This window comes from Mytilus edulis, chromosome 4 (assembly GCF_963676685.1).
Source record: "Mytilus edulis chromosome 4, xbMytEdul2.2, whole genome shotgun sequence".
In the NCBI taxonomy this organism is placed as follows: domain Eukaryota; kingdom Metazoa; phylum Mollusca; class Bivalvia; order Mytilida; family Mytilidae; genus Mytilus; species Mytilus edulis.
In genome coordinates this window covers 3,897,981-3,916,836 of record NC_092347.1, presented here as the reverse complement: position 1 = coordinate 3,916,836, position 18,856 = coordinate 3,897,981, and the positions used below count along the sequence as shown (strand labels likewise).

Sequence of the window (18,856 nt, the reverse complement as noted above, 5' to 3'; positions counted from 1 at the left end):
GAAACACAACTCTGAATGACTTAATTGAAAATCATCAAGGTCAAACTTTTAAATGTTCATAAGCATGGAAACGACAAGTGCCATCTTCTATTTAATCAAGAATCAAAGCTACTGAACCCTAAAGTTTAAATCTTCAACATTGAACATTTTAAATTGGAAAACATTGGATAAAATGGTTCATAAACTTTGGTTCAGCCAACAATCTGCCAAACTTTTCCATTTAAGACCCAGTTAACAGCAGAAAACTAGAGGCTCCAAAGAGCCTGTGTCGCTCACCTTGGTCTATGTGAATATTGAACAAAGGACGCATTTGAATTCATGACAAAATTGTGTTTTGGTGATGGTGATGTGTTTGTACATCTTACTTTACTGAACATTATTGCTGCTTACAATCATTCTATCTATATTGAACTTGGCCTAAGAGCTTCAGTGGAAAATGTTAGTTAAAATTTACAAATTTTATGAAAATTGTTAAAAATTGACTATAAAGGGCAATAACTCCATATGGGGTCAATTGACCATTTAGGTCATGTTGACTTATTTTTAGGTCTTACTTTGCTGTACATTGTTTCCCTTTACAGTTTATCTCTATCTATAATAATATTCAAGATAATAACAAAAAACAGCAAAATTTCCTTAAAATGACTAATTCAGGGGCAGCAACCTAACAGCAGGTTGTCCAATCCATCTGAAAATTTCATGGCAAATAGATCGTGACCTGATTAACAATTTTACTCCCTGTTAGATTTGCTCTAAATGCTTTGGTTTTTGAGTTATAAGCAAAAAACTGCATTTTACCCCTATGTTCTATTTTTAGCCGTGGCGGCCATCTTCGTTGGTTGGCCGGGTCACGCCACACAATTTTTAAACTAGATACCCCAATGATGATTGCGGCCAAGTTTGTTTAAATTTGGCCTGGTAGTTTCAGAAGAAGAATTTTTGTAAAAGATTACCAAGATTTACGAAAAAATGGTTAAAAATTGACTATAAAGGACAATAACTCCAAAAGTGGTCAACTGACCATTTTGGTTATGTTGACTTATTTGTAGATCTTACTTTGCTGAACATTATTGCTGTTTACAGTTTATCTCTATCTATAATAATATTCAAGATAATAACAAAAAACAGCAAAATTTCCCTAAAATTACCAATTCAGGGGCAGCAACCCAACAACAGGTTGTCCGATTCATCTGAAAATTTCAGGGCAGTTAGATCTTGACCTGATGAACATTTTCACCCCACGTCAGATTTGCTCTAAATGCTTTGGTTTTTGAGTTATAAGCCAAAAACTGCATTTTACCCCTATGTTCCATTTTTAGCCGTGGCGGCCATCTTGGTTGGTTGGCGGGGTCATGCCACACAATTTTTAAACTAGATACCCCAATGATGATTATGGCCAAGTTTGGATTAATTTGGCCCAGCAGTTTCAGAGGAGAAGATTTTTGTAAAAGTTAACGACGACGGACGACGCCGGACGCCGGACGCCAAGTGATGAGAAAAGCTCACTTGGCCCTTCGGGCCAGGTGAGCTAAAAAACCAAAAAAGAAATGTGTATGTAAATTTATTGCAAAAGATTTATAAAACATTGACACAACATCCTCAACATTATATAAAAGTCTGTAAATAATACTGTTTTATTAGAGGTCTAATCAGATCTTTCTACAAAGTGATTTTTAAGATTTTCCAAATAAATGTCACATGATTGAGGTCTTAAAGGAACTGAACATGTAACAAACACTACTTTAGATCAGCTGTGTATAAAATATTCCTTTGGTAGTGAGTAAATTTGAACATGCCCTTAAGGAGGCTCGTGGGTACAAAAATTTCAGCAACAAATTGAACATTTGTTTTTTGTTACAAATTTTATCTATTACACTATTAGTTATTACTTTATGATATGGTACAAAAATCACCACAAAAAATCAATTCAGTTTGACCCCAGATGACTTTTAAAATGTTTATATCATTGAAAAAGCTCCAATTATCTCCCTTTGATGCAAAAATGTCATTTTTTGGCATTAAAATTGAAAATTCTTTTGTAACTCATTGGTGACCTTTATTTTTTTATTATTTTTTCAAATAAGCTGTACAAAAGCTAAATAATAGTAAAATTTAAGCGATTTCTGTAATTCAGTTCTTTTTTATTTCGATATTACCTCTATTTCTGCTATTAGTTCAACAGAAAAAAAGGACATTAACAAAGATGTATGCTTCTTTCGGAGGCAGATTGTGAGTTAAAATGAACGGCGACCTCATTGTTTTATTTAATTTTTCTATAAAGTATATGATAAAATTCAAAAATATAGCGACATCCTATATTATAATTTTTTTTTTATTTATACCCACGATCCCCTTAACATATCAAATGCTGTACATACTAGTAGTTTAAATAAAGTTCAATGAAAGGATTGTGACATTTACAGGTGAAATTTTAATTTTTATTTTGTATCTTCAGATCTTTGTCAACATTATTAATTGCCATTATTCAAGATTTAGATTCAATTTCAAATAATGATTCAAAAGAGTCGAATATTATCATGATTTTGGTAAAATTTAATTCATCTATAACAAATCTATGACAAATACAACAAATTCATAGTAAAATTACTCAAAATACAACATCCAAAAGAAAGTTGCACTAAAAATATGTGACTATTGGTAAAAATGAACATTAATATTTATTGCACAAGCCCCATTGGCTTGATATACTCAATTTTCTTTGTTTACAATAATATGTGCTCTTCTACACATGTTGTGCTACATTGTCTATGTGCATACTGCATACATATGTTACTCAATTCATAAAAGTATGATGTCATAGGCGGATCCAGGGGTGGAGGGGGCGCCCCCTTTTGTGGGAAAAATTTGGATGATTATAAGTATTACATGTACTCTAAATCAGTTCATTGCTGATGATTATTGCCAAACATGGAATCTGCCATCTAACAAAAGAATTTTTATAAATAATTAGACTGCAGAACCCATCTTTTTAAATGTCAAAACAAATGTTATAATCAACTGTTAATCATGCAAATGGGACATATCCTCAACAAATAAAACATGGCAGCAAAGAGATTATTAACAAGACTGCACACACTGAAATGTCTCGCCTTCTTTACTTATCATTGATATTATGTTGATAGTCCAAAATATAAAGCTTTATTACAACTGTCACATAAACTTTACATTAACCAAGAAAAATAAACATTGACCAATAAACCATGAAAATGAGGTCAAGGACAGATGAACCATGCCAGGCAGACATGTACAGCTAATAATTCTTCCATACAACAAAAATAGTTCACCTTTTGCTTATAGTTTAAGAAAAACTGACCAAAACACAAAAAACTTAACACTGAGCAATGAACCGTGAAAATGAGGTCAAGGTTAAATAAAACCTGCCCAACTGACATATAGATCATTAAACATTTCCATACACCAAATATAGTTGACCTATTGCATATAGTATTAGAAAAATACCAACACACAAAAACTAAGCTTTGACAACTGGACCATGAAAATGAGGTCAAGGTCAGATGACACCTGCCAGCTAGACATGTTCACCTTACAATCATTCCATACACCAAATATAGTAGACATATTGCAAACAGTATAAGAAAAACAGACCAAAACACAAACCTTAACTATAACCACTGAACCATGAAAATGAGATGAAGGCCAGATGACACTTGCAGTTGGACATGTACACCTAACAGTCCTTCCATACACCAAATATACTAGACCTATTGCTTATAGTATCTGAGATATGGACTTAGCCACCAACAGTTAACCTTGTTCACTGATCCATGAAATGAGGTCGAGGTCAAGTGAAAACTGTCTGACGGCATGAGGACCTTGCAAGGTACCCACATACCAAATATAGTTATCCTATTACTTACAATAAGAGATTAACTTTTTTTTCAAGTAGTCACTGAAACATGAAAATGAGGTCAAGGACATTGGACATGTGACTGACGGAAACATCGTAACATGAGGAATCTATATACAAAGTATGAAGCATCAGGTCTTCCACCTTCTAAAATAAAAATCTTTTCTGAAGTTAGCTAACGCCGCTGCCGCCGGATCACTATCCCTTTGTCAAGCTTTTTGCGACAAAAGTCACAGGATCAACAAAAACATCGAAGACTAAAACTACAATATCAAAAGACTTTGGATTACTTTTCATTATCTTGATTGTCATATATCCATTTTATTCTCCCTTGTTCATCACTATTTGGAACTCTCCTATTTTCATTAAAGGTTCATCATGGTCCTCAACAACTTCACTTGATGCTTTTGCTTGTTCATGAAGTTTACGAACTTTTTCATCCAGTAATGATCCTAATTTACTGGCCTTTCTACATGTATCTGATTTTGATTTACTAAATATTTTGTTTGATTCTGGAGGTGGGTTTTCACCTGTATCATCTGATACTTGCTTATCAGTCACCTCGTTTTCAGGTTCATGTTCAGGTTCGTTGACAATCACTCTGTAACTTTTTCCTTTTCTTCTTGAACTTGAGGATGATTCACACTTACTTTTAGCTTGCACTACAACCTGTGAACTATTTGTTAAATCAGCATTTGATGCTGTCAGTGTGTTTGTATTTTGATTTTCAGCAGCCCCATTATTTGATGAGTTACAAGATTCACTTCCATTCTGATAAAGGTACATTTGTGGAACTACTTGGCAGTTTTGAGTATTTTGAGATTCATTTGAGGAGATGGAACTCTCTAATATGTACTGCTGCTGATTAAAACTATCCTGAATTTGTGGAGTACCAGTAACTTGTCCATAGTCAAAGTCCATCTGAGGCTCTGTTTTGATTGCAACACCATTCAGTATTTGAGGTTCTATCTGGGAACTATCTCTAACAGCTTGAACCATGAGGTGGTTGATTAGACCCTGATAAGATGTATTAAATGCTGCACTATCTTGACTATATCCTGAGCTTGTTTGATTATTGTCATTAATTGACCCTGTGGCACTATTATTGTGTTTTACATAGCGAGCATTGTTTTCCCCATGGCAATACAAGTTGTTACTTTCACTAGAATTAAATGAGGACTCTATTGCATTATTGACAGCTTGAGTACAACTGAAGTCACTCAATAACCACAGATTAGTTTCATAGTTAGGTATTGCCTGCAGATCATGAAGCTTCAGCTGAAATGATGCATCCAATCTACTCACATAATTCCTTGGGTTGAGAGGATAAATTCCATAGCTTTCAAAGCAAGAGGAAATATGTGCGTAAGTAAGTGATTTCCTATATGATTGTCCTAAAATGCCACAAATATCTGGCATTGAAACAGCCATGTAACCTTTCCGTTTGACAAATTGACTTCTCTCTTCCTCAACATCATCACTGTAGTTTAGAAAAATGCCATTAAGAATTTCCCTTGCTGATTCTTCTTCTTTCTCAATAGGATGAGGGAGGGGAAATAACAAAATATGCCATCGCTTGGCCCAATCTATATCAGACACATTGAGATTGGTCCTCCGACTGTCATAGAACACAAGAACAAATCGGTTTTGAGTATTTCTCCCTGACTGAGCAAATCGCATGAAATGATTCTGAAAATAATCTCGTAATGTACTACAGTCTTTGCGAACTGTATTAGCAAACATGGCTTGAGTACCTGGAGGTGATTGAGAAATGACATCTGTTACTATCTCGTCCGATTGTAAAAGATAATATGGAGGTAAAGTTGTACCCAAGGCATTAGAACAACCAACTACTGATGTTAGTTTTTGTTGAGCACTTTTGCACTGATTCGATCTACTAAATCTCTTCCGTGGAACTAATTTTAAAGGATTGTATTCCAAAGTTATATCAACTTCATCCATAACATATACAAGCTCAGGCCGTTCAAAAAACTTGTGCTTGTTGAAAATTTTATTCAATTCCATAAAGTATTTTTTGATATCCTGAGGTATAGGACTTCTTCCCTCTCTGTTGACCATTCCTAATGGGGGCCATCTTTTGACAAAATCAAGATACCATGAATCACTTAGAGTGATAGAGCCTTCAATTTCTTGTGAAGCACTGGCCAATTCTGATCCAAATTCAATGATTTCTCTTGTGGTCAATATAAACCCACATTTCTCCATCATCTTTATATATTCTATCAGTTTTCTTTCATCTCTATCATTAATTAATGAGGGTGTAGATGGCTGAGTTAAAAGTTCAGCGTCCTGAGGTAATTTATTACGAACATGGTCCTTGAGAGTAGAGGCTGGGACTCCAAACATTCGTGCAGCCTTCATTATTGGAGTATTAAACTTCATCACATAGTGAGCAGCAGTGGTCAGGGAATCTTTGGAGTATTGTCTATAGTTTGTTCGCTAAAAAAAGAAGTAAAAGTTTTGATATTATAACCTCTGAGTATATAAAATATAATTTTTTGGCCTTAATGGCTTTCCATAATTTAATAAGTCCACTGTATGATATGTATTTCAAATTTGATGCATGTACAAGGTTGGGCGGTAAATACCACCCCTGGTATTTACCACCCCAGACAATACTCCCCAAGTGGTCAATACTGGCAAATACTGGTCGATTGAAATTTTCATGGTTGTTTTTACTATTAATTGAAGTAAAAACTTGATAAAAAGTGAAATATACTTAGACTTTAATTTTTATGCATGGGTCAGCTTATAAATTTAATGAATTTGATATGTTTTATTCATTTATAACACTTATTCCTACTGATTTAAAATTAAGTTATAATGAATTATGATATTGCATACTTAAGATATATATAATAATTTACATATCTTTTCAACATTTATAAATCAGTATATTTTTTATTCAAAATTTATGTTTTACAGGTAATTAAAACCACTGGTAAAATGAAGTTACATGTGTCTTTTTACCTATCACCTGGCATTGCTAGGTGTGAAAATTTAATTACTAAAACAACAGCCTCCAATAAAAGTTGACAGTACATGGGTTGAAAGTAATAAAAGTGATATATGAAGACTCCCTTAAACAATAAATTATTTCCTGTCTTGTGGACAAAACCTTTTTCATGCTGGAAATAGAAATTTTGAAATAGGGAAAAAAAGTTTTTATCTTTTACTATAATATTATGTACACATTAATCAATATGGATCCCTGTTTGAATTTACTATAGAAATAGAATTGAAAGCATCAAAAATGATTTGAACACTTTCTATATTTAATCATTGATAGTAATTATCATTGACCAGGTAAAGAATGGTTTATATAGTAATGACCACTCAAAATTTCAATCAACCAGTATTTGCCAGTAATTCCCGTTAATTACCGGTATTTACCACTGGCATGGTCAATACTATACTAGTATTAGTATTGACCACTTTTTTGCCAACCTTGTGCATGTACCTTCAACTCAAGGCTACCTACATGTATTCTCATGATTTTAAGTTGCAGTTTGAATCCATATATGAACATCAAGAATTAATATTGGAAAACACTGTATTTTTCTAGAAGGGTGGGCTGCCTTCGTGTGTTTGGGACAAGCATAAGTCTAAAACTTATATGGCGTAAATCTAGTTATACTGTCCAAATCATAATTAATGACGATTATTGATGCATGACGACAACTTCTGGTTGAAGGTCATAAAGGTGGAAATAAAGCATTTGGAAATAATCTGATGTTATGAATATAGTGGTCAACAAATGTGTACACCCTTAGTTAAGCTCTAATTCATTCCAAGTCTACAATGTAAAATATCCATTTGTCCATACTGTAATATTGAAAGAAAGACCAATACACCTTAACTTCAATTTGAGGTTTATTAGAATCATTGGTGACTCATTTTTTTACCACACATGTTTTATTCGTGTCTTATCACATGATTTTTTACCACACATATTTTATTCGTGTCTATCACATGATTTTTTTACCACACATGTTTTATTCGTGTCTATCACATGATTTTACTTACATCATTAAGTTTGTCGGAATCTGACTTGTTGTCTGGTATCTCGGGAGAAAGAACCATAGTGGTGGACTCGGTAGAAGTTTTTGTTTCAGTACTTTCACTCCTTGCTTTTTTACTAGGAGGTTGACCTACATCAGCATTTAGTTTCTCTACAGCATGTAACTTGTCTCTCAGCGTTGATTGTGGGATACCAAACTTCTCCGAGACTTCCCTGTATGAGGCTTTGGTTTCCATGGAGTATTTACAAGCTTCCATCAGCTGTTCCTGAGTATACTTCCTGTACTGGTCTCGACATTTGTGCTTTTTGAAAATATTCTGAAATTGATAGAAATTATCTCCCCATTAAACATAATCTTTCAATAAGACAGTTGTCAAATTTGTATTTAAAGTTTATCATAAATAATGCATTGCAAAACACATCAAATTGATTATAATCATCCTTGTGAATAATTATTAAATGGATTAATTTTTATGACTTACAGGACTTTCGAGGGAAAAATTTATTCAGGTTTAACTGAATGTCATATAAAATGACATGACAAAATTCATCAAGCTGATGTTTGGCCTAGAAATTGCTGACAAACTGATGTACAGACAGAAATGAAACTTAACAGAACATATTGTAGTCTATTGTAAGTACTTGTCATTCCTATCAAACTAACTCTAGCAGAAATTTAACATTGCAAATTGTAATTAATTCAAATACCACTTGACTATGACCTAGGATGCAGGGCCTCAAAACAGAACATTATCAAAATGATATGCATTTTTCTTTTTAGTTTTTGTTTAGAATGATATCATATAATATGTAAAATCCTTTAAAATGAGTATTCCTGTTCTGTTTAACAAGAAAGGGTTTGATTGAATAGACAACTGTTGGTAGATGTGAAGTTGTGTTTCTTAAATTACAGTGTTTTCCCAGCTTTTACTTTGTTGTCTACTGAGGATTAATAAAAAGATCCATTGGTCATCCTATCTACCTGGAATTCTGGTCTTTGTTCAATGGCATCATATGCTTCCTTTGTCATCTGAGATACATCAGAGGAATCTCCTGCATCAGGAGTACCATCAGGTGTACCATCAGGGGTACCTGGCTCTTCTGATTCCTGGTCAGACTGGTTCTCTGATGGATTGGAGGAATCTTGTTCAGTACTCTGTTAATATATAAAATATATATCACCTGTGTTACCTTACACCACAAACCAAATGTGTCTTTAATTTCATATTGCATTTTACAGCAGTATTAAAGAAATTGTTTAATCATGATAGCTGGTCTAAGAATGTTAGCTTCCAGGTGATCAAAATATCAGTGCATATATATTAACTCAAATGATATTTTATTCCTGATCAAATTCTGCTATAAAAAACACAGGACTCAATATATTTATACAACATAAGCATTTAAATGACATTTATATTATGCTGTATGACAGTGGATCTTTTTATCAAGGGGTAATATAAGACAGTGGGTCTGGTCAGTGAAATTAATGTATGGACCTCAGAGCCCTGAAAGGGTTTTAAAACGTTATTTAAATAACATCTTATAAATAAAAATTTTAAGATGTACATTTCAGTTACAAACAATTTATCTTTATCACTTTGAAATATGAGAAAAGGTATTTAGTGAAAATGAATTGCTGGACTATATGATACAAGTTTACATGGTTCTTTAGGTCATTCTAGTGCATCAGAAATAATTGATACATAAACATGATTAATCAGGTCTTACATCATCATTAACTGAAGAATTAAATGTTTTTAGATTTCTAGATTTGAATCTGTCAACCCAGGAATGAGATCCTGCAAAATTTTCTATTCCTTTCTCTTTGGCAATTTCCTTTGCTTTATCCAGAAGCTGGGTGCTTTTTATTGCTGAGTTTTGTTTTTTAGTTTCTTCTACCCATTTCAGGAGGTCTTCTTCCACATTTTGGAATCTTGATCTACGGAATTTCTTGCGCCTTGGACCAAAACATTTACTATTATGTGCTTCCATTATCCTAACACGATTGACAATAATGCCACTTAAAGTACTAGGTGCAATGCCAAATTCTTCAGCAATTTGTCTTTTTGACCTTTCACCCTTTTCCACTTCTTCTAAAAGCTGAACTTTCCTTTCAAGTGTCAAAGTTGTTATTTTCCTGTCCTCTTTATACCCTTTATTCTGAAAAAACAACAGGTATAAAATTAAATTTTGACAAAACCTAAAGCTGTTATACACTACAGAAAGAAAAACATAGTATTAAATGCGTTTTTCATACTGCACTTCAGAAAAGATAAAAAAATATATAGTTATGAGTTAATATAAAACAGAAGATGTGGTACATTGTATGATTGCCAATGAGACAACTCTCCACAAGAGATGATTTGACACAGAAGTTAACAACTATAAACTGATTACCCGGTAAAAAAATTTTGCTGAAGCTTTCGATGATCCATTTCCTACTGCAGTAGATGCAAATTTTAATTCTAATACACATGTATAAGCTGATATACAATGGACATGATGAAGTTAACACAACTTAACTACCTTTTGCTCTATTACTTGCTTGAAACCCCCAAAATATAGGTACAATTTGATTCCAAAAACTATTCCTGATTACTTAAACATAAATGGAATATGACGTGAGATATATGCATCACATCTCAAGTACAATATTTGACAACTTAATAACCAATCAATAATATCAATATCATTGGTACAAGGCTTTTATTAATGTTTTATAGTACAAAACCAAGACAACCTCTAGATTTAAGCAGTACTACTGTCAGATCGTCACCACTAACTGTTATTTTGCTTTGAATTTTTTTTGCACACGTATCATTTATGTACATGTGCCAGTGCATGTGATCAATGAAATACATGCATGTTACAGTACAAACCAATGAAAGTATTCCCCCAAATTTAACCATTTCAGAATTAACCATCATTGTTACTGTTAATAATTTAATCATTTCAGAATTAACCATCATTGTTACTGTAAATAATTTAACCATTTCAGAATTAACCATTATTGTTACTGTTAATAATTTAATCATTTCAGAATTAACCACCATTGTAACTGTTAATAATTTATACATTTCAGAATTAACCATCATTGTTACTGTTAATAATTTAAACATTTCAGAATCAACCATCATTGTTACTGTTAATAAGTTTATCATTTCAGAAATCACCATCATTGTTACCATGGTAACTGTTAATATTTTAAGCATTTCAGAATTCACCATCGTTGTTACTGTTAACTTACCACTTCACATCCAGGTATAAATTTAATGTTATGTCGATTTTTAAATCTGTCAATCCAACCATTAGAACCAACAAAATCTGTGACCTCTAGGTCGTTAGCTATCTCTTTGGCCTTCTCCACCAACTTAGGTCCATTGAAAGGTTCATTTGCAGACTGCCACTTAAGTACACAAAGTAATAGCTCTTTTTCTATGTCTTCAAATGAAGACATTCTAAACTTCTTTCTTTCTGGTCTAAATGCCTGATTGTGGAAAGCTTCCATGATTTTGATTCTATTAACCATGATACCACTTAATGTACTGGGGGCTATGCCATATTCCTCAGCTAATTTACGCTTTGATCTACTGCTTTGATCAACAGCAGCAATCAGTTCAGCCTTCCTTTCTAATGTCAATGTGAAAACTTTTCTAACCTCTTTAAACTTGTCGTACACCTTAAATAATAATAATAATAGATGTTAAAATAATCTTTAAAATAATATTGCCCATTAATATACAGGTAATTACTTTTGAAGAACGAAAGAAACTCTTAGAAAATACCAATGTAGTTACATGTAGAAACAAGAATGTGTCCAAAGTACATGGATGCCTCACTTGCACTATCCTTTTCCATGTTCCATGGACTGTAAGTGTACTAAGTTTCAAGTTGATTGGACTTCAGCTTCATTAAAAACTACATTGACCAAAAACTTTAAGGTTTATGACCCCTTTTTTTTGTACGAATTTTTCAAACTTCGATTGTAACAAAACTACAGATATAATGAATAATAGAGATAGGCCATTTGGTACATATACCAAGGGTAAACTTGATGGAAAGCATAACTATTTACTGTTTCATAGCATTTACTAGAAAAAGAGTACTTTGTGGCAAATAAACCAAGATTTTTATAGAAAATCCACAGCCTTTAATACAGAGATTTTTGTTATAAAATTTGAAACATAGATTTCTCACTTGCTTTTCTATGATGTGCTAGTGTTTATTTTCTACAAAAAGTTTGAACCAACCTGTAAATACCAAAATACCTTGTGATGAGTCACTGAAGTCGAGCGCACCCTAAAAGGTGTACTTGATTTGGTCCATATTTTTATTTGTTTTAACCAATTACTACATTAATAAACTTGTTTTAAGGAAATAAATGCTAGCGCTGCATGCAATAATCCTATATCTATCAGTCATCAAATTGCCCAATATAAGAGTACAAGGATAAAGGCTGTGGATTTTCTATAAAATTTCCATATGTTTAGCATTGAATCAACAAAAGGGTACATAATCCTTCACCTGAAACTCCCACTTTCATTTTCTATGTTCCATGGACTGTAAAAATTGGGTAATAATCTAATTTGGCTTTAAAATTAGAAAGATCATATCATAAGCAACAAGTGTACTAAGTTTCAAGTTGATTGGACTTCAGCTTCATCAAAAACTACCTTGACCAAAAACTTCAACCTGAACAGACGGACGAACGGACAGACACACGAAGGGAGTAACAGACCAGAAAACATAATGCCCCTCTACTATCGTAGGTGGGCATAAAAATATGTAATAAAATTGATCAGGATTTGGCTGCCCAACAACTAGCAGTCAGTGGACTTACTTAAATGAGTGATCACTGATTTAAGTAACATTATTTCCATAAAGATTTGAAGTTGTCTTTCTTTAATAATCACCTATTTAAGTAGTACAAATTAATAACTAGAAGAAGTGATTTAATTCTATTATAGCTTTAAATATAGAATACTAATGATCCAGGGACTAATTATGTTTCTAAAATTATCAGAACCAACATGTGTTGTCTAGGATGACCAGGTCATTTCAGGTGATACCCTTGTACTGAATCTAGGATAATGACATTAAAATCACAATTTCCTTCCCAAAAATCACTTATTTTAAGTATCATTATTTTAATAACCCCCACTAAATTCAACACCCACGAACAGTGAAATTTTTATCACGAACAGTAGAATTTTATTACATAATCTGAAAGATGAAACCTTGAACTTTACAGGAAAAATACTCCCACTGCTGGGAAAAATCTGTTAAGGAAGTATCAGTTCATTATGTAAAGCCATTATTATAGCATTTTTTCAACTAAAATAGAATTTGCAGATAAAGATAGCACCAAAGGCATAAACCTTGCTACATGAAAGAAGCAAAAAGTTCATTTTTTTCAATTTCATTATTGAAAAGATATTTTACTTGGTAAAACTACAAAATCACAATTTGTGACATAACTTCAAATTTGCTACTCAAATAAGTGATTTAAAAATCTTTCAGTAAGTCCCCTGACTGACTAGGACTATACAATTATGTAATTTCTCCAGGTCAAAGTGGCACCAAAAATAACTTTATATTTTGTCAATAACATGGTTTACATGGTTTATATTTACATGGTTTATATTCATGTTACTTTGAGTAAATGTGTATACGTAATTCATTTGATTGTATAGCTCACATTTTGAGCATTATGATTGGTTAATTAAACTATCTTATCTTATCTGTGTAATATTTTTTTACCCAGATTACATTCTTAAATTTCTTTTCGTTGAGACTTGGGTTTTCCCCTGTGGTATAGTTATACTATTTATAAGTTCAAGACTGGTTAGTGAGAGTAGTTGTATAACAAGTTCTTGTTTTGGTTATAAATATAAATGGGTAGAATACATGTACATGTATGCACGTGAAATGCTTTGGCGGTTTAAAAGGTGGGATCCCGTTATATTATATAAAGAAAATTTGTGGGTGTCATTTATCGGAAGTGCTCACAGTAACTACGACAGTTTGCAGTTTATTGTGTCATAAGAATGTATATGATTATACTTTGTTTTATTTCAGTCCATTTAAATGTATTGGACAAATGTGTTTATATTTATAATATGTTGGTTTATAATATTATTAAACATTACTTACAAGAAAAGAAAAAGTTACTGCAAGCAACTAAACCTATATTTAGAGTTTTAATTATTATATCAAGGATTTAGTAAAGAAATGTTTTAAATTCGGACGAGCATGGCGAGGGAGAATTTAATGTATCAAATCTGTGATGAAACAACATCTATGAAAACAAATTTGAAGTGACAGACTACAAGTTGGATACACCGGTATCAGTTACATTGTATTACTTAAATAGTTTTAATGACATTTTATTAATATTATCAGATTAGTTATTACGATAATCATAATAATAGCAAATACGTTTTTTACACATGTCTATTTCCATATCGTATCATTTATATACTATGACCTGACGATGAAATCATCCAAAATTAATAGTGTCAAGTCCTATCAATTGTAATACACTATGTTTAAGAATATATACTATATGCATATATATGAGTGCCCTGTGTGCAAAAGTTGGTGTGCAAAAAAAGAAGTATGATGTAGAAGCAAAGCTCGATCCTGCTAGAAGAGGGATATAAAGACTAGGTAACAGGTACAATGTAGGTAATAGTATGTACACAAACGATGTACTTACCACTTCTTTATTTCTTGCTTTCAACCTTTCCACCCAAGTTGTTGATCTTTTAAAGGCAGCAATACCAAGATCTTCTGCAATCTCTCTAGCTTTCTTTTGAAGAACTTTTGCATTGAATGATTTCTTTCTTTTATTGGCATTTCTTACCCAATCTAAAATTCTTTTTTCCAAAATTTTGAAGAGAGGGCTCACATTTTTGTTTACTGTTTTACTCGAACTGCCCTTCGTATCATTCCGTTTGTTTAGAACTGAATTAAGAGAACTTCGTGAAAGTTTATATTGACATAGTATGTCATTTATATTTTTGTTAGAAGCTAAGTCATCAATCAAGCGAGTTTTTTCTTCGAGTGTAAGTTTTGTTTTGGTCGTAGAAGTCTCGCCCTTTTCTATCGTATTTAGGTCTTCTGCATCTTTTGGGGAAATAATTGAATGTTCATCATCATTCTTGCAACTACCTCCGTCTATATCAGATGGATTTGATTCCATTTTAACCCGCAGTCTATCATTTTCTTTTCTTTTCCTGGAAAGCATTTTTACGATAATTACCGGATATCCAGAATTCGTTGTAAGCAGCGGAATCGTATCGGAACGAACTATTTCGGCATATCCGTGGATTCTACACGGATAACTTTTAAAGACGTGTTAATCAAGATTCGTAATGATCCGTAATCCATCGTTTCGCGGTATACATATAATACAAAATCAATATCAAATTAGGATATTTCTCAAAAATATATTGTGAGGTTTTCTTATGTCGAATTTTCACTAATATCCCCCCAAAAATCAATTTTATACATGTTATAGTGCAAATTTTGATTGTAATTTTCCTTAGACAGTTACAGTGTCTACAATGAGTCAATATTAAAAAAAAAAGGTGAATTAAGTCTATAAATGAACAGGATTTTTTGCAGCAAAATATACACATTTCTTCAATCAAAATTGTGTTTTCTTAAGGCAGCAACCATTTGATTTTCTGGGGGGGGGCTATGGTTTTTTTTGGAAAAAAAAGTTTGTTTCCAGTTTTTGGAGAAAAAAATAATTTGTTTTTGATTCTGAGGAAAAAAAATTGTTTGTTTCACCCCCAGCTGCCACTATATGTAATGCTAAAATTGAAAGAAAAAAATTGTTTTCGACTTGTCGCAAAAAAAATAGATTGTTTTTCGCCGTAGGCGAAAAAAAAAGTTTGTACAGAAAAAAAACCATAGCCCCCCCCCAGAAAATCAAATGGTTGCTGCCTAAGTATGAAAGTCCATAGAATTTTGTTTGAAAATGATACAAAATATAGGGGTTAATTATCATTTTTGTTTTTGCTTGTTTCTAAAAACATTAAAACATATTATTTTTGCATCAAAATGGTTCTATAATGTTGTGATATATATATATTAGTCCCTTTGATCCTTTTTTTCACGTTTCTTGTTTAGATATATTTTTACTTGGGCAAAAACAGACAAAACAGAATTGATTATGCAATTTTATATAATTTCAAAAACAAAATTCTGCATATAGTTTTTGAGAAATGAAATCAAATTGAAAAAAAATGTATATATCCCCCTTCTATTTACATACGTTCTCTTATTTAATAATTATGGACTTGTTTTAACAATTTTTATTGACTGTAAAAAGCACTAGTAGAAGAATGATAGAAAAGGCTGTTTATATGATCTATCCAAATGAAATATATCAACTTCTCTTACTAAATCCAACAACTAGTTACAACTACCTTTTCAATGGCAGATCCAGAAATGTTCATAAGTCATGCTTCAGTTGTTCCTGAATAACCAACCAAATTTTTCCCACAAAAAGGGGGAGGAGGGCCTGTGCAAACCATTAAATCTGCCATTTCTTTTTATCTCACCTGGCCCGTAGGGTGAAGTGAACTTTTCTTATCATTTGGCATCCGTTGTTGTTGTCGTTAACTCTTACGAAAATCTTCTCCTCTGAAACTACTGGGTCAACTTTAACCAAACTTGGCCACAATTATCATTGAGGTATTTTGTTTCAAAAATGTGTCTGATGACCTGGCCAACCAACCAAGATGGCCGCCATGGCTTAAATTAGAACATAGGGGTAAAATGCAGATTTTGGCTTATATCTCTGAAACCAAAGCATTTAGAGCAAATCTGATGAGGGGTAAAATTTTTCATTAGGTCAAAATTTATCTGCCCTGAAATTTTCAGACAAATCTGACATCCCATTGTTGGGTTGCTGCCCCTGAATTTGCAATTTTAAGGAAATTTGGCAGTTTTTGGTTGTTATCTTGAATATCATAGATAGAGATATTAAAACTGTAAACAGTACTAATGTACAGCAAAGTAAGACCTACAAATTAATCAACATGACCGAAACGGTAAATTGACCCTGTAAGGAGTTATTGCTATTTATAGAATTTTTTTAACAATATTCGTAAATTTTATAAATTTTTGTAAATACAAAATATTTCCCTCTGAAACTACTGGGCCAAGTTCATTATAGATAGAGATAATTGTAAACAGTAAGAATGTTCAGTAAAGTAAGACCTATAAACACATCACCATCACCAAAACACAATTTTGTCATGAATTCTATTCCTATCTAACATGTGTGTGTCCTTAGTTTAATATACACATAGACCAAGGTGAGTGACACAGGCTCTTTCGAGCCTCTAGTTTATAATTAAAAATTTCTCATGGTATTCTTCATACCATCGTTTATGTCAATCTATTCAAATTTTTACTTTTGAATTCTTTCCATGATAATAAAGATGGTGGTTTTGTGTTAGGTCTTTCTTGTAGGATATACATCTTTTAGCTTGTTCAATATGCATGTATTTGGACTGAATGTATCATTGATTTCGTTTATAAACAGAATATTTTTTTTTTTTTTTTTTAGAAATAGTGATACATAAATATCATCAAATAAACAATTTTCTACTTAAATTTTATCAAAAACATAGAGATTGTGTTAAAGTGCATCCATCTGCAGGAATTTAATAACCAGAGGCTCCCAGGAGCCTGTAATTGCTCATCTGGTTCACAGTTGCCTAGAATAAAAGGAATGTATACAGATGATATGCCACCATCCTATATGTGCATCAGTTGAATTTAGAAAGTAGGCAGGATAATTATGTATGAAAGTGAATAAATAATGGCCCATTCTGCCAACTTATATACGAAAGTGAATAAATAATGGCCCATTCTGCCAACTTATACATACAGCAAAACCTGGAATATATGTTAAAATTGAGAATGGGGAATATATGAAAGAAAAAACAACCCCACCTGAGAATGGGGAATATGTCAAACAGAAAACAACCCCACCTGAGAATGGGGAATATGTCAAAGAGATAACAACCCCACCTGAAATGGGAATATGTCAAAGAGAAAACAACCCCACCAAAGAGCAGATTACAGCCAAAGGCCACCAATGGGTCTTCAAAGCAAAGAGAAAATCCTGAACCCAAAGGTAGGCCTCAGCTGTCCCCTAAATAAAAATGTGTACTAGTTAAGTGGAAATAAACGTCATACCAAACTAAACTACTCTTTCTCATGATTTGGTTAAAATCTGAGCCCACTATTAAAAAAAAGTGGTACGGTGACCTATAGTTGTTAATGTTTGTGTCATTTTGGTCTCTTGTGGACAGTTGTCTCATTGGCATCATACCACATCCCCTTTTTATAATAAATTCTGTAAAAGACTTTCCTAAATATATTGCTGCCAAATTTGATTCTACTTTGTTCAGTAGTTTCAAAAGAGAATAATGAAATGTATAAGTTAACAGAGTGACAGATGCTAAGTGTTGTCAAAATCTCATTCAGGCTTATTTTCATTGAAATATTTCCTATCATTGTTAAGCTATGATTCTGATATATCATTAAGTTTTCTATATGGATCAAAACAGAGGGTTTTTGTGTTAAACAAACCAGTGAGCTGTATGATCACACTTCATACATAACAGGTGGTGATCAGGTCTAAAATATGTTTTTTGCATAAAAATTTGTTTTTTCCCTTTTAAATTGTAAGAGCTTCCCCCTCCCCCCAATAACAACAAATCCCATGCTGGCTTATAAAACATCACAAAATATAGAATTATCTCCCTTTAATATATTTAAAAAAATATTTACATTTCTTTTTTAAATGTTCAGGGCCTACTTTCTTTCAATAGGTAATGCTTCCTCAGCTTTCCTGAATATAATCTGTCTGTTTAACAATATCTGTATACTAAAAA

General features: G+C 32.5%; 1 protein-coding gene across 1 annotated transcript; it reads right to left on the bottom strand.

The window, feature by feature from the left end:
- Nucleotides 1-1,548: 1,548 nt before the first annotated feature.
- On the bottom strand, nucleotides 1,549-15,231 carry LOC139518766 (uncharacterized). The gene is made up of 6 exons (XM_071310322.1): nucleotides 14,653-15,231; nucleotides 11,182-11,613; nucleotides 9,663-10,094; nucleotides 8,914-9,087; nucleotides 7,937-8,248; nucleotides 1,549-6,349 (listed from the first exon to the last, which is right to left on the bottom strand). The coding sequence occupies exons 1-6, from the start codon at nucleotides 15,181-15,183 to the stop codon at nucleotides 4,211-4,213; spliced, it is 4,020 nt and encodes a 1,339-aa protein (XP_071166423.1). The 5' UTR covers nucleotides 15,184-15,231; the 3' UTR covers nucleotides 1,549-4,210.
- Nucleotides 15,232-18,856: the final 3,625 nt, after the last annotated feature.